General features: G+C 38.8%; 2 protein-coding genes across 2 annotated transcripts; one reads left to right on the top strand and one right to left on the bottom strand.

Annotated features, from left to right (window-relative positions):
* Nucleotides 1–1,500: 1,500 nt before the first annotated feature.
* On the bottom strand, nucleotides 1,501–2,025 carry LOC110875639 (alpha/beta-gliadin A-III-like). Its single transcript, XM_022123839.1, has one exon. It carries the CDS (start codon nucleotides 2,023–2,025, stop codon nucleotides 1,501–1,503), a length of 525 nt encoding a protein of 174 aa, XP_021979531.1.
* Nucleotides 2,026–5,849: 3,824 nt separating this feature from the next.
* Nucleotides 5,850–7,872, top strand: LOC110875640. The gene is made up of 5 exons (XM_022123841.1): nucleotides 5,850–5,943; nucleotides 6,035–6,339; nucleotides 6,437–6,499; nucleotides 6,631–6,740; nucleotides 7,443–7,872. Exons 1-5 carry the CDS (start codon nucleotides 5,850–5,852, stop codon nucleotides 7,870–7,872), a joined length of 1,002 nt encoding a protein of 333 aa, XP_021979533.1.
* Nucleotides 7,873–17,000: the final 9,128 nt, after the last annotated feature.

The following is a 17,000-nucleotide window of genomic DNA, read 5'->3' on the forward strand; positions in this document are numbered from 1 at the left end:
TCCAGTCATTCTAAGGTTTAGGAATTTATTTGCTATCTGTTCTTTTTCATTGAGAGGGCAGAATTTCCTTTCCACCATATTCTTAAATTCCTCCCATTCCATATTGTAAACCCTGTCACTTCCCCTATACTAGAGGATAGTGTTCCAGCATTCTAAGGCTGAGTTCTTAAACAGATTGGAAGCAAACATTATCTTATCCTCTTCTGCGCACTTGCTTATTTTCAAAACTGCCTCAGTCTTTTCTATCCAGCGTAGAGTTGCAATGGGTCCTTCATTGCCCGATAATTCTATTGGTTTACAGGACCAGAATTCCTTATAAGAACAACCATAAGACATGGTTCTTCTTCTTTTGGGAATGGGCACTTGAAGTATTGGTCCATTGTTTACGCTGTGTTCTGGTTCAGTAGGTCGCTTACTGCCATTGTTACTTTTATTATTTGCTTCCTTAACCGTGTTAATAATATATGGCATTGCGTCTATAATCCCTTGTGCTACTATGTGTTGGATGGCACTATTATCCACTTGATTTCCATTGTTATTGTTGTTCGGGTTATCGTTATTCTGGTTTTCATTATTTTGGTTTTCCTGGTTCACTTCGTTGTCCATCTGAATTTTAAAAATTTGCCAATTATTAATATCACAAAATAATATTTAATGCAAACAATCACACAACACACATATTGATCAGAATCGTCGAACATTGCGACTTTTACTCTTTCTTATATAGTATGTATCCGTATATATTACAATACAACTGAAATCGAAATTACAATACTATTAGGCATCCGTAGTTATTGTCTAGATATTATATATATATATATATATATATATATATATATATATATATATATATATATAGGGAGGGGCTCATGCGAGAACTCCATTTATTGCGAGAACCGCGAGAACCAATGTGAACACAACCTAAAATAGCTAAAAAAACCTAACCCCCACCCCCACCCCCAAGCTAAATGCTAAAAACTAAAACCCCCAAAAAACCTAAAAAAAAACCTAACCCCCCCCCCAAAAAAAAAACCTAAACCCCCCACCCCCACCCCCCTCAAGCTAAAATGCTAAAAACTAAACCCTCAAAAAACCTAAAAAAATCTAAAAAAATCAAAAAAAAAAATCTAAATTTTTTTTTAATATTTTTATGCTCAAATCACTACTTTTAGTGGCCAAAATTTTTTTTTTTTTAATTTTAATTTTTTTTGGCTTCGAAAAGTAGCGATTTTTATATAAAAAATATTAAAAAAAATTGTGTGATTTTTAGCTATTTTTAGGCATTTTTGGTTGTGTTCACATTGGTTCTCGCGGTTCTTGCAATAAGAGGTGGTTCTCGCATGATCTTCTCCCTATATATATATATATTATTTATTATTATTGTTACTACTGGTATGGGTTCATCCAGAACTCCATATTACGCTCGTCATACTTCCAGACGAGTCGTTCTCCTATCTGCCTCATCCTTTCACTACCTTCTAAAATCTCCTCACCAAAGGTTTAGAGTTCTTGCACATTTTCTGCACTAATTGGGGGTGCAGGGGCTGGTACTGGGTTTGGGAACTGGGGCATGGGTTCTTGGTAAGGGTAAGGATTCTCTACAATTTCCCTAATGTATTGATCATTATCATAATAGGGGTCTAGAGGGTCTAGATCTGGGTAAGCTGGTAGATTTGGCATGGGTTCGTCTTCTGGTATTGGGTAGCGTTGCTGGTAATCCCTTTGGTCGTCAAACCACGGATCGTAGTTTGGGTCTAAGGGATTGGGTGCTGGCACTCTAGGTATCTCTGCTGGGTCAAAATCATGCATTTGAATTTGGTTTTCTGGGTTGGCTTCAATATCCATTGGTTGTGTGGGAAACAAGGGTAATGGTTGGGGTGTTATGAGTTGCTCTAGATTAGGGTCTGCAGCTGTAGTTGCTAAAATATGAAAATTTGCTAGACTCCTATTGAGCATATCCTGAGCGTGAGCATCTGTTTCTCTCTTAACGGCTGCTAAAGCACGCTGTTGTTGTAACTTTCTCATCCTTTTCCTATGTTCATGCGCTCCTCTGCTGAACCATCCTCTCTTCTTAGGAGGGAATGACTCTTCAGATTGGGCCTTGAACACGAATATCCCATCTTCATTGTCAGCTGAATACCCTGAGAAGGTAGGCTGTGAAGAGGTGCCTTCGTCCGTAGGTGAGCTGGACAACTGACGGTAAGCGTCTGAAGGTCCTTGGTCGCTCATTCTGTAAACTAACAAATAGTCAAATAACATACAATAATAATATACAGATATGCACGTAGTTCCGTATAAAATTTCCTAACATTTTGAATAATATCTTGGTGTCAGCAGAACACTTCTGTGGCTGAATCAGTAACCTGGCTCTGATACCACCTTCTGTCGCAACCCCCGTCCCCTAACAACCCGGGAACGGGCGGCCGCGGCCAGTTTCAGTGGTATCGGTGTTTATCATTTTGGCAGCGGAAATTACATCAGGACCATAGTTAGGAAATATTTTATCAGAGTAAAAAATACCACACTTTTATAATATTAAACACGTGGGAAAGATCTCAAGTTTTAAGTACACACATTTTCATAGGGATAAACCCTATTTTATTTAATAAAAACATCTCTTTATTTTAGGTAACTTTATAGCCAATTTTCCAAGCCTTCAGTGCTGTCCAGCTGGCTTCTATTTGGCTTTCACATTTTGTTACCTGAAACACGTTTAAAAACATTTTGTCAGTGGGAAATACTAGTGAGTGAATCCCAGCTTAATCAAGAAGAGTTTTATCATTTAACAGTATTGAGAGTGATTAAAATGTTTACATCTACACAATTACTCATTCAGTACTGTCAATCCTAACTGGTGGGTCATATTACACATTGGCTAACTCTTTGTCCAATGGTAACTTGTTCCACATTTTGTATATAAAACCCCAACATACCGGCAGTAATTGAAGAATTACAAAGACTCAGTCACTGCTAATCACATTGTAAAATATTTAAGGTTTTGTAAAAACAGTTTGCAAGAAGGTTTACAAAAAGGAGATTACTCACAAAAAGGTTTAGACAAAAAGAAGATTACTCACATTGCAACTTTAGGGTTTTTCCTATGATTTTCCTGGTTATTATCTATTAATTAAACAATGCACACGAGTTAGTATAATAACCTAATATTTACATTAGTAATACCCTCCCTGAGACGGCATTCCAACGACTACGTTGGGCAGAACCTCGACAGCCGTTACGGAACCCTAGATCAATCGTGCAGCGTATCTAATACGTAATCGGGGGTTATGATACTTACAACGAGGCATAACTTCGTTAATTAGGGGGGGTATAATGCCCGGGTATAGTGCCTACTATATAGAAATTGAGAGAGAAAGTGAAAGACTGAACGATTTCAACTGAAACCGATCGACCCTATTTATAGTGCTGATACAGCACTTCCTCGCGCCCCGCGACGGACGAAGACAGGGTCTTCGCGGCCCACGACGTAGGTCGGGTTGGCCCTAGCCATGACTGGTCACACGCATGGGCTCGACACGACACTGCCACGTGGCAGCTCAGGGTGCTGCCTCGTCGATGAGCGCTCGCGGCCCGCGTAAGCCTTTGAAGACTCTGTCGCGGCCCGCTAGGGACTAAATAAAATTGTTTTTATTTAATTTAAATGAAAGTAAAGGTATTTTGGGTCCTTTCTCGTATACGGGGTGTGTTTTAGGACGTATTGGGATATTCTAAATATTTTTAGGGTGTCGGAAATATTTTGAGGATTGTTATACATAACATTACCATGCATGACCCTTTGAACTCGATTAAGTAGGTCCACAACATCTGGCGCCAGAAAACCAAAAGTATCAAAAGCAAATGGGATAAACACGTGCTGGTTGTCAAGGCACGCTTTCTCATGTTTGGTCACTTTACCCGAAGCAGCTTTTAAAGCTTTCCACCTACCCATCCAAAGACAAGAATGTCGGCTGGTCGAAGGGTAGATCTCCCTTCCAACGGGTCTGTTAAGAAATTAACGGGAGCCTCTTTCTTAGCAGAAATACCGGCACACCTGAATATGTCAAAAAGGACATCCTAACCAAATCATGCCGGTATTTAAACCCCGGGAGCTCTCTACAATGAACTGCATGTTACCCGTTTACCAGCTATCTTGATGTAAATTCACGAGTCTTGGAATCTCACTGAATTAATCTTTGAATGAATTGAATTGGAAAAGTGAATTAGTGCTTCTTAATTGGTGTACACAATGCTAAAGTCAACAATTCACACAATTGATGCAATAATCAACTATTTAAGACTAAAATTCGATTCAAGATTTTTTTTTTCAAAGACGCTGCATTCATTATGTCGATTCTACATCAAATTTGAAAGTCAATTAAAAAATAACAACTTATTTAAGGCATCATCTTCATCTTATTCGAATACTCAATCTTCTTGACTCTTCGAATCTCCACAGTTTTGAGCCCTACCTTTAAAAACTTGTTTTTAAAACATTGAATAAATGTGGTGTTTATTTTTTGGTTTCAAATTCATTTAATCTCCTGTTGAAGTTCGAAGACTTATTAACCATTACATGGGCTTCTGAAGATAATTAAAAAAGTCGATTGATGAGATTATCAAGTGGACTGTGTTTGAGGCTTTGAAGCTCCTTACTTGAAGGGTTTAATTATTTTGGGCTGGTTATATGAAAATAAAGTCTGGGTTTTTGTGAATTCTTATGGGCCGCAAGTTTTATTGAGTTGCAAGTTTTTTATTTTACATACAAGAGTTGGAGTTGAGCTGGTCGTGTGTACAATCTTCATGGTGGGCCGTAAGTTTTTAGATAAGAAAGATTATATAAAAGTGGGTGCTGATTTGAGATTTGAGGTATAGGCCACACGTTTAAATAAATAGCATTTGCACTTTTTTTTTTTTTTTTTTTTTTTTTTTTTTTTTTTTTTTTGTGGAATGGCAAATTTGGATCACTGACGGACCACTGGAGTATCATCGTGCCACCAACAGAACCACCCAATCATATCCATCTCCACTAGGCAATAATGCCTAAACACCAATTCAGGAGGAAATCCAATAAATCTGGGAAAACCCTCTTTGTGGGAATCGAACCCATAACCTAATGGTCATAAGCCTTATTCCACCCCCAATACCACTAGACTATAATGTCATGGGTAACAATTATTGAGCCAATGCTCATAGTTCAAGACTGGGGCAACTTTGTTCAACCTTGGTTTCTCATTGGTGTGTTATTAAAAAAATAGGTTATAATTATTTTTTGCAAGTTTGTTCTTAAAAAAATAGGATACAATTATTTTTTTGCAACAGTTTTTATGTGTCATCAGTTGAATTTCGTTTAAGTTGTGCTTGGTACGCTATGCGGTATGGGGGACGTCCCCCCTCCGTCCAGGACCGGCAACGATCCGCACACCATGCCCCCCCCCCCCCCCGGTCTTGACCCTCGGCATGTTGCCGTTTGAGACGGTCCACTAAATGACAAAATTGTGTGAGGAATGATGAAGAATTTGACCTTTTGATAAAAAAAAATTCCAATTTCAATTTACAAAAAGCAACGGCTATATTTTAAATCACTCCAACTTTTATAAAAACTCACAACTTTTACACCATTTTTCACACCTTTTCACTCACTACAATCTCATATCTCTCTCACATTTTATAAACCTTCTTCCCTTTTTATAAAAAACTCAACATTTTTTATACCATTTTTTACCCACTACCACCCCATCTCTCTCTCAAAAATTACCATGGCTTCACCTTCTTCCATTTCTTCCATTTCTTCATCTTCTTCGTCTACGTGGTATTCATCATCTTCGGAAGAGAATGATGCATTTATGGAAAACATGATTATGAACGCGGCTCAGGTCTTCATGGCAGGTGATGAAGCGTCGTCTCAACGGCTAACTAGACGAGCAAAATTAAACCGAGACCAAAAAGGTACTTTACTATTTTTTCCGCGTGTTTTTTATATGGATTTGAAAATGAATTTTGTAATGAATTTGATATATTTTTCGTTTTAAATATATAGCCGCCCACGATAAACTAGTAGCCGAATATTTTGCCGACGAACCCGTGTACACAGACGAGATGTTTCGACGTCGGTTCCGCATGAGTCGTCGACTTTTTTTACGTATCGCAGGCGACATGGCCCAGTCTGATCCGTTTTTTACACTGCGATACGACGCAAGGGGGCAAAGGGGTTTCACTAATTTACAAAAATGTACGTCGGCCATTCGCCAACTGCCATACGGTTACGCACCTGATGCATTAGACGAGTATTTAAGGATGTCCGAAAGAACCGCACTTCTATGTTTACAGAAGTTTTGCGAATGGGTTGTCAAATTATATAGCAAGATATACCTGCGGAGACCGAACGCAAACGACGTTCAAAAATTATATCAAGCACATGAACAGAGACATGTTTTTCCAGGAATGCTCGGGAGCATTGATTGCATGCACTGGTCGTGGCAGAACTGCCCAACTGCCTGGCAAGGTCAGTATACTAGGGGAGATCATGGACATCCGACTATTATTCTAGACGCTGTTGCGTCACAGGATCTCTGGACCTGGCATGCTTTTTTTGGTCTACCTGGTTCGCTCAATGACCTTAACATCATATACCAGTCACAGATATTTGACGATTTAGTGGCGGGAACAGGTCCAGACACAAGTTTTACGGTTTCAGGGGTGGAATACAGGCGAGGTTACTACCTAGCAGATGGAATATACCCAGCGTACTCGACAATCGTTAAAACTATTCCGCACCCGACAGACGAAAAAAGAAAAAAATTTGCGAAGTATCAAGAGGGTGCGAGAAAAGATATTGAACGGGCTTTTGGGGTTCTACAAAAAAATGGCATATCATTGAACATCCAGCACGTTCGGCTACACCAAAGAGGTTACGTCACATTATGTATGCTTGTATCATCCTTCATAACATGGTCACTGAAGACGAAGGTAGAGCGATATGCGAGTACGATGAAAACGCGTCTACCGGAAATTCTGTTCCAGTTAGTGGGGAACAACAAGATTTGAACATGTTCTCTCTACGTAACGAGTACACACATCATAACCTACAAGCGGACTTGGTGGAGTACATTTGAAACAACGCTCAAAACGAACCAGACGACCACATGCAGGACGAAGACTAGTAGCTTTTTTTAATATATTATAATTTTTTTTAAGTTTATGTTTTTTTAGTCTATGTTTTTTTAAGTCTATGTTTTTTTTAAGTTTATGTATTGTTTTTTAATATTAATGAAAATATTTTTATTAATTTATTTGTTAAATGTTAAAAAAAGTGGAAGATTAAAAAAATAAAAAATATTAAAGTGGTGGGATAGGATCATCCTCCCATTTCCACTAAAATTGTGGGATATTCCTTTCTTGGAAAGATGGCCTCACTTGTTTTGTCAAGAATTGTTTAAACTGTGCAGGGTGGCGGACAGACTTCAAACAGACCAGGAAAATGGCGATTTTACTTGGAATTGGTCTAGACATCCTGAGTCGGACAACGAGCTTAAGGAATGGCAGGAGTGTAAAGATGTTCTCAACCTAGTAAGGCTTTCCAACGACAAAGACTCTTGGTTTTGGAACGATGGAGAATCGGGGAGTTTTTCGGTGAAGGTTGTAAAAAAGGCTTTAGTTGAAGACAGAGGGGAAAGTTTTCTCCCGAATTTTGTGTGGTGCAAATGGGTGCCCCTAAAATTTAACATTATGGATTGGAGATGCAACCTGGATAGACTCGCTACGAGAGCCAATCTAAGAAGAAGGAATATTAACATAACCTCGGTTATGTGCCCGTTCTATGACATCTATGAGGAAACCGTGGACCATCTTTTTTCAGCTTGCGTGGTTTCTAATTAGGTTTGGTCGGGTCTTAGTGCGTGGTGCAACATCCCTCCTATTTTTATCTTCGATTTCAAAGACACTATGGAGATTCACAATTCCTCTCAGTTTAGCAAGAAAGCGAAGAAGATCATTCACGGTCTAGTAATCATTTCGTGCTGGTGTATATGGAAAGGAAGGAACGAGTTGGTTTTGAATCAAGTTAAAAGCGGTCCGCAAGAGATTTTAGGGGAAATTAAGTCGAGGGGTTACAGTTGGGTTAGAAATAGATCTTCTTGTAAATATATTAGAAGGAAAGTGATAACGTTTGAGTTGCTTTTTGTGAAAGTCACAAAGTGGAAAGTGTAACTGAAAAAGAAGGAAAGTTATATTTGAAGAGTATATTTGAAGCAATGTTTTAAAATCCGGTTTTTAAGTCATAATGGGTTGGGCTCTAAAATGGTTTAACCGGTTGAACCAGGTTGTATCGCGCGGTTGAACCAGGTTACTAGTTAACCCTATAAATCTCAATTAAGATTTATGTAACTGATCATAGTTCTATCTAAAAACAACTATTTTTAGTGTAAATATATAAGCATTTTAAAAATTTTTTTATTTGTTATAAACAATATTGCATTGTACAATGTGAGTAACAGTTTCAACAACGATGAAATATTGGAATAGAAGGCACTAGGTTAATTACCGGAAATATGGAAGATCAATATTACCTTAATATCGCATTTTATTAAAATTAAGAAATCAAATCTTAAGATAATGCAAACCGGTTCAACGGTTAAAACCAGTAGAACTGGATTTACCGCCGGTACATAAGACATACCGTATTGGGGTTTTACTGGCCTTTATCGTACCAGACTCGTGTCCAATATCCGGTTAAACCGGTATAACCGGCCGGTTCATACCGGTATTTAAAGCATTGATTTGAAGAGGTTATGAATAGAGTTGATACAAACATGTGGTTTACAACAGAGAATCATCAGGAAAGTCCATTTTCAGACAATCAAAATCCAAGAGTAGTTATACCAGTTCCGAGTGTCGAATTGATAAGTAATTTTGAAAATCTTGAGCAGGCAAACAAAAGGTTAAATAGTAATGAAAATTGAAAAGGTATTATTAAGAAAAAATTGCTAGTTTGTTAAAGAGTAAATTACAAGTTTTGTCCTTTAGGTTTACATCAAATTGCAGGCGCAGTCCTTTAGCGCAAAAGTTGACAAGTTTTGTACTTGATGTTCTAAAATCTTGCACGTTATGTCCTTTACGCCAAACCCAATTAGATTTTTTGGTTAAATCAGATTACACAAGGGTATTTTAGTCTTTTTATCCATTTATTTAATATTATTTAAAAAACTAAAACAAAATATTTTAAAAACTTATCACCACCTGTAACACCTCGTAAAATCATACCCAATAAAATAAAGACACGTGTCATGTAAGACAAACGTGTCAGGAACCCGGATCAAATAAAGATGTATGGTATAATTTAAAAAGGGCGACATGTTATTAAAATACCTCTGAGCGACCCAAGGCATAAATCCCAAGATCCTTAAATCGTTATAATAAACATCTGATATATTTTGCTGGTTATTCCTAAATAAATAAAATTTCCCTTTTTATATGGAAATTAAATTCTTTAAAATGTTACTACAATATTTAGGAATTTACAATTCTTGATTAAAAGAATTGAACTTGAGCTAAAGCATGTCCAAACATGTATTCTTGAGATTTCCGTCACTTCAAACTTGCCACAAAGTGCCAAAGGGGTGTAAGTGCATGCAAGGCATGCAATGTCTGAGCAATTGGCCCCTCCACTGAAAAGAAATGCACAAGATTCGGATTGGAAAGAAGTGCATGGTCAAAGCTTAAAGTTTGCAAAATTTTTGTCCTCAGACCATCGGTTACGGACCGTAAGGGTCCAGGCTTACGGTCCGCAAGAAGCATACCTGGCCGCATCAGACCTGGGTCGGTTACGGACCGTATCTGTATAAGCATACGGTCCGCAAGAGGGGTATACGGACCGCAAGCCCTTCGGCTTATGGTCTGTAAGCCTGTCGCTGGCAGCAGATTTTGGACAGCTGCCTGTTCAGCCTGTTACACCGCCTTATTAGTGTGGTTTTCAAAAACAGGGGTTTGGTAACTGGTATATAGCATCATAGGGGCACCTGGGATCATCTCACAACATTAGTAGAGTTACATGGCATGATCTTGTGTCATTTTGTGCACTATATAAGAACTTGATGTTGCAACTTGAGACTTGCTCATTCAAACACAATTCCAACCTTGCTCTGGAGCTCTCTGGACAGCAATCAATCTTTCCTAAAGTCCCTAATCATACTTAGGACTCTTGTAACTGTCCTTAATCCTTCTTAATTCAGTTTAGCTTAGTTATTTAGCTAAAAGTCAAACCGTCGTAATTAAGGTTTGACTTCGAGATTACTCAATAATTTTCCAGTCAAATCTCGAATTAAAAATACCTATAAGTAGGTAATTATGTGGGTAATAAACCCTTAAAAGGGTACTCTCTGATTCCCACTCTAACTATGTCAATTGTCAGGTCAAAGCTAATTACAAAAAGTCAACAGAAAGGTTTATTTCAAATTAATACATAATTAGCAATGTAGGATCCATGCAACCTATTTTATCATTAATATAACTTGGTAATTAATACAATAACATGTCTAAACATGTTCACCCCGACAATTTTCAATTTAGGCTCGGTTTGGAACCGAAAGTCGCATAGTTTGACTTATACTTTGACTTTCAGTTCTGACCCGTTTAAGCCAAGTTTAGGATTGCCTTAGAGCTTCTTTTGGACCTAGTTACATGTTAGTATAACCCTCTGTGATTATACGGCTTGGTTCATTAGTTGTCTAATTATTATGCAAGTTTCCGTTAATTGCCTAAATGTTGACTATTATGCCCTTTCCACCTTAAATTATGATTTTTGAAAATGTAAAAGAGTAGACACCTTAGTTACTGATTTATAAACTTGTACCTAAAATTTGACATCAGTTTGAGGTCTAGATTTAGAGTTATGCTCATTAGCGTGATTAGAAGCCTTCTTAGTGATTAAATGGCGTAATTGACATATAGCCTATCAAAACCCAAATTTTAATATCAAACTTTTTACCTACTGATATAAAATAATATTTTGGGATTTTTGAAGATTTTTATTTATTTTTAGGCTGAGCATAACTTAGAGTTCTAAGCTTATTTCGTTTATTGTCGGTTTTGCCCTTTTGGGCTATAAAATGAGTTTTATAAATCCTTTTGACCTCAAACCTTTTTATACTGATTCAATATGTTAAATAAATTATTTGGAGCCTTCTGGAATATTAAAAATATCAGCTTTCTATACAAAACCCGGAAAAGGCACTAAATCGCCTTTTTAATTGTTTTAACGACATAGTATGTATCAAAACTAGTTTATATATATAAGGTTTGATACCTACTGATATATCCAGTAAATTTTTATATTATAACAGTAAACAAAGGTTTTAAACTCAGTTTTGACCTTTTAGGCTTATGTGAAATTACCAAAATGCCCCTACCATGCATAATATGGTTATAATTAATAAATTTCACATACATATATATGATACCCTACTGTTATAACTTATTAAATTAAGTTTAGTTACTAAATAAATCAGACCTGTAACTCAGATTACAAATTAAACTCTTTTATACCCCTTTAAAATGACCAAAATGCCCTTATGAGGCATAGTTTGAGTTTAAAATCATTTTGGGCATAATAGTAGATATCTTACTGATGTCACAACATATTTAGTGCATATTAACTCAGGGAAGTTGTATATGATTCATATGGTTACTCGTTACGCCTTTCCGCATTCGGATCGGCTTATGTAACTAGTTTCCATACATTAGCCGAAACGGGTAAAACCATATCATTATTGTCTCAAAATCCAGAATGTGTTTAAGTTACCCATATTAAACAAGCATGCAAGCTTGTTGGGTCAAAACCACATTCTTAACCGGTCTTCGCTTTATTATGCGTTTGAACCGTATCTTTCTTTAAAACTAACCGGTCTAAGCTTAGGCTAAAATAAAGACCCGTTAGGATTCTAATAGGTTATTATAAACCTTCGTTCCAGAATAGGAGATCCAGTAAAAGCTATTTGCACTTGCTTATTGTGACTATACTTGCTCAGGTAAATACTTTTAACTTATTTTCCCTATACGGGCTTGGGGTACGGTATATAAAATACCGCTTGGTCGGGCATTGAATCTTTAATCAAATGTAGGTTAAATCATTGAAATGACCCGTTAAAATTGTTTTGTTTGCTTAAAGCCTTTGGGGGGTTAATGACCATGTCCCGGATATCCTTGGCATCATTTTACGAAATAGCCACGACCTAAGCATGCGGGTGTAGGCGTACACCCGTTGTGCATAAATATTAAGGTATAACCGCCGGTTTCGGGTTAAACCGCTGCGGGATTATATCATCTGGTGTGTCTATTGATCTTGCATAAGAAACATGTAAACCTTTTACAAGTTTATATTCAAATAATTATCCCAAGTTATAAAAATCTTTTTGTGCCATGTGCATTCAAATCAATTTTAAACCTTTTTAAAATGAGTCAGTTAAATTGTATTTACCAGTGTAAACTGACGTATTTTTCCAAAAAGGTTAAGTGCAGGTACTACGCGTAATAGGCTGGCCTCTTCTTAGCATTATTTAGAGTCTCGCAACTTGGATGCAATTAATCTGTTGAACAAGTTTCCTTTTTCTTTTGATCCGCCTGTGGATCTGTTTCAACTACTTTGTGATACTCAATATTACAATTTTATTTGGTTGAAATAAATTTATCTTTTGCTTCCGCTGTGCATTTATATATTATGTTGTTTGACTATGACGATATCAACTACGTCACGATACCCCCACCGGGCCCACCGGTGACACGTGGAAAATAGGGGTGTGACAGGTTGGTATCAGAGCCAACACTGAGTGAATTAAACACTAGCCTTTTGTGTTTAATCTCAGTGCACAAATTGCACATTCCCCAATTTTCGAGTCTAGACCAAGAACATAGGACAAATTCTGTTTTTGTTTTATTTTTGTCTTTGGTTATATATTCTTGTTTGTTATCTTTAATTATGTTTACAGGTTTAAGAATGCCGCCCAGGATAAGACGAGGACGAGGTAAGGCTCCATTTACTAGCCATGACCACGAAGTCGGCCCTTCTCACCGGCGTACACCCTCGATCACTATGAGCACAAGTCCTCAGGAGCCCTGGAGGACGTATATTGAACCCGGGAGGCGATCCGTTTCCCTAAGCTCCTCACCATCCTACCTACACTCATTTGGGCCTCAGTCTGAAAACGAGCCCAACAACCCCCAAGCATCTTTCATTACCTCTACAGCGATCAAACTCGCACAATTCTTTCGGCGACCCCACTCCCGCCTTTCAGAGCCGGTTCAACCCGGCTAATTACATCCAAGAACCCGTGGGTTTTAACCCACTAGGACCGGAAGATCACTTTTCGGGTGACAACGACATGGATGAGGATACGGATCCCGTGGAACCTGCAACCGGGACCCCAAACCATCCCATCGAGATCTCGGATGGGTCCTCGTTTCAGGGATCACCTTACCGCGGTCCGGATAGCTACCAGGCGAGGTTCAACCAGTGGGACTGGTATTTTACACCCTCTGAACACTTGTCTCCGTACCAGCAGCAGCAGCAACAGCAGTAGGATCCTTCCGAGGATTCCCGATTTGTGGCAGTCACTCCGCCACCACCACCACCAGTGGAGCAGCCGCTTCCGGAACCACCGAGGTGGAGAAGATCAAACGCGCGGATGTCCGTGCGAGGAGGAGTCCGCATCAGCACTCCTCAGCCCTCGAGTGGCAGCCACTATCCGCCACTCCAAGAAGAATACCCGCAGATGGGGGGGCCATCAAACCCCGTCTCGGAAGCAAACTCTGCGCCTGTGGCGCCACCATTGGGTTTTGATAACCCAATCCCGGCATATGCCGGTTCGGCGACATATAACTCGTTCGAGTTACCAGGCCACAACAGCTACAACTATGCCAATGTGGACCCGTACCAGGAGGCGTGGGACTACAATGCTCGTCACCCAGAAGGACCCTATGGTGGTCTTTGGACCACTGGTTACCCAACTTATGGGTACCAGCGTCCGCCACCTCCTTAACCTCTGTATCAGCTGCCGCAGCCGCAACTGATCCTGCCAGAACGCCAACAAGAGGTTCTCGATAGGTTGAACCAAGTTGAGCAGGAAGTTCAAGAAGACCACAGGGAACGTCAAGGCTTCTTCAAAGGTCTGTCGGACCTACTCAAGAGGAAGTCCAAAAGAAGGGGTCATTGAAGACCTTTGTTTATTTATTTTATTTAGTTGTAATCAAGTCCCTGCGTGGACTTTTGTTTCAGTACTCAGCCCCTGCGTGGGCTTGTCTTTTTGTACCCTGCCCCTGCGTGGGCATGTCTTTTGTTAACCCCTGCGTGGGTTTGTTGTTTGTTTCGCCCCTGCGTGGGCATGCTATTTTGTAGAAGTCCTGTTTAGGGCAAAAATGTACTCGTTTGAATTATTAATGAGATGGTTTAATTTAAATTTTCATTTTGTTTGTTATTATTATGTGCATAAAATAAATGAAAATAATTTTCCTATTAAAAGATCTACCATTATATTAAAATGGCAAAATCTAAAAAGGACAAGACCTAGCCATGTGTCATCAAAAGACAGGGCCAAGATGGTAGTTCCATAATTAGATTCAGATCCATATTAACATCGCAATTTAGGACTGTTCCTCATTAAATATTAAAGAATCTTAAAGGTAAAACCTAGTCTATATGTCATTGCAGACATGGCCAAGATGGTAGAACCTACACAAAAGATTCCAACTCTTGTTAACATCTGAAAGAATGTTAACATTCATGACAAACTGTGATGCTATAAAATCACATAGGTCATCCTTTAATTGGGTTATTTTAAATTCCCTTAATTATATAACCATCCCTTAAGGATAAAGTGCCTGCGGGCTAAAATTTATGTCCTTGGGACTAAAGACAGTAGTAGCCTATAACTCCCTGTCTAGAAAAAGGCAATGAACTTTGATTAAAGCCTTAATACCTGGATTCCGTAAAAGTCTTGGTTTATAAATTAAATTTGTCTATATGACTATGCCCTTCTGTGCTATTATTAAATTATACTATAGGATTGTAATAAAGGTCTTGAGAATATTTAAATAACTAACAAATTAACCAAAAATGGCTATTAAAACCATGGTTAATAAATCATAAAATACTGTAAAAGCTTCTAAATAAAACCTTGCCCATTATTTTTCTATATGTAGCAAAAGAAGCTACATGGCTGGGTCGGATGAAGTAAACAGTCATCCGGTGGAAAACCGCGAGAATACTAGGATACAGCTGACTGGTGCAGAACTGCAAACACTAGTTGATAATGCTGTTACAAGGGCTATGGATCGGCAGTATAGTGAATCTAGTGGGACTCGAAGTAGGACTCTATCTACACCACATTCCAAGCCTAACACTCATTCTGAAGCTCACAGCAAACCACCCTCTATCCAACCTAAGCCTAAGAGAGAAGAATCAAAGAAAGATGATGATCGACATTCTTCAAACAAAAACAGTGTTCCCTCCAAGAAGATAGTGTTTGATAATGCACCACGTGCCAAAGGTTGCACATATAAATACTTTGTTTCTTGTAAACCCCGGGATTTCACTTGGGAGAAAGGGGCCGTGGATTGCATGACCTGGCTGGATGAAATGGACACTGTGGTAGATATTAGTGGGTGTGTTGGAAGAGACATTGTGAAGTTTGTATCTCAGTCTTTTAAGGGTGAGGCATTAGCTTGGTGGAGGTCCTTGATCCAAGATACAAGGAAAATCCCATTGTACAACATGTCTTGGGAACAGTTTGTGTCACTAATCAAGGAAAACTACTGCCCTCAGCATGAGGTTGAAAAGATTGAGTCTGATTTTCTGTCATTGGTGATGAAAAACCTGGATTGCCAAGCTTACCTTACGAGCTTTAATACTATATCAAGGTTGGTTCCTTATCTTGTGACCCCGGAACCCAAAAGAATAGCTCGTTTCATTGGGGGTTTAGCCCCAGAGATCAAGGCAAGTGTAAAGGCTTCTCGGCCAGCTACATTCAGGTCTGTAGCTGATATATCCTTGTCCCTCACTTTGGATGCGGTCCGACAGAGATCGCTAAGGAACACGGATGCAGAGAAAAGAAAGCGTGATGATGACAATTCTCGACGGTCAGACAAGAAGCACAAGGGAAATAATGACCACAAGAAGGGGTCTGGATCCAAGAAGGACGGGCATCAGTCTGGAGATAAACCCAAGTGTAAAGTCTGCAAGAAGCACCACTTTGGGAAGTGCAGATATGACTCAAAATCCCAGTCTCAGCCAAGGCCATGTGGGATTTGCAAATCTTCTGAGCATAAGACCCTAGATTGCAAGAAACTGAAGGATGCAACTTGCTACAGTTGCAATGAAAAAGGGCATATTAAGACAAATTGCCCAAAAGCTACAAAGAAAGATGATGAAGGGAAGAAGACCAATGCCAGGGTCTTTCAGATGAACGCACAGGAGGCGATCCAGAATGATAATGTAATAACAGGTACTTTTCTTATTAATGATATCTACGCAAGAGTATTATTTGATTCTGGAGCAGATAAATCTTTTGTAGATAATAAGTTTTGTGAGTTGTTGAAAATGTCTGTTAAAGCATTAAGTGTGAAGTATGAAGTGGAATTAGCTGATGGAATCATAGAAACCGCATCAACTGTATTAGATGGATGTGTCATATACATTAGGAACCACTCTTTTCCTTTGTCCTTACTTCCGTTTAAGCTTTCCGACTTTGATACAGTGATAGGCATGGATTGGTTATCGCATAACCAAGCCCATATAGTATGCAACAAGAAACAAGTGGTGATCAAGACTCCGTCTGGTGAGCCACTTACCATTCAGGGAGAGACCCAACATGGATTGCCTGAGCAGGTGGCTATGCTCAAGGCATCCAGATGTCTAAAGAAGGGTTGTGTCATTTATATGGCACAAGTAACCATTGATGAGCAGAAACCCAAGATTGAAGATATTCCAGTCATTTCTGAATACCCCGAAGTTTTCCCGG

The sequence above is a fragment of the Helianthus annuus genome, chromosome 9, assembly GCF_002127325.2.
Source record: "Helianthus annuus cultivar XRQ/B chromosome 9, HanXRQr2.0-SUNRISE, whole genome shotgun sequence".
Taxonomy (NCBI): domain Eukaryota; kingdom Viridiplantae; phylum Streptophyta; class Magnoliopsida; order Asterales; family Asteraceae; genus Helianthus; species Helianthus annuus.

Bases quoted from the DNA above. Each gene is read 5' to 3' on its own strand.
- LOC110875639 (XM_022123839.1), bottom strand. From the start codon at position 2,025: ATGAGAAAGTTACAACAACAGCGTGCTTTAGCAGCCGTTAAGAGAGAA.
- LOC110875640 (XM_022123841.1), top strand. From the start codon at position 5,850: ATGATTATGAACGCGGCTCAGGTCTTCATGGCAGGTGATGAAGCGTCG. The intron at 5,944-6,034 runs GTACTTTACTAT...TTAAATATATAG, and splicing joins ATTAAACCGAGACCAAAAAG to CCGCCCACGATAAACTAGTA. The intron at 6,500-6,630 runs GTCAGTATACTA...ATCATATACCAG, and splicing joins CTGCCCAACTGCCTGGCAAG to TCACAGATATTTGACGATTT.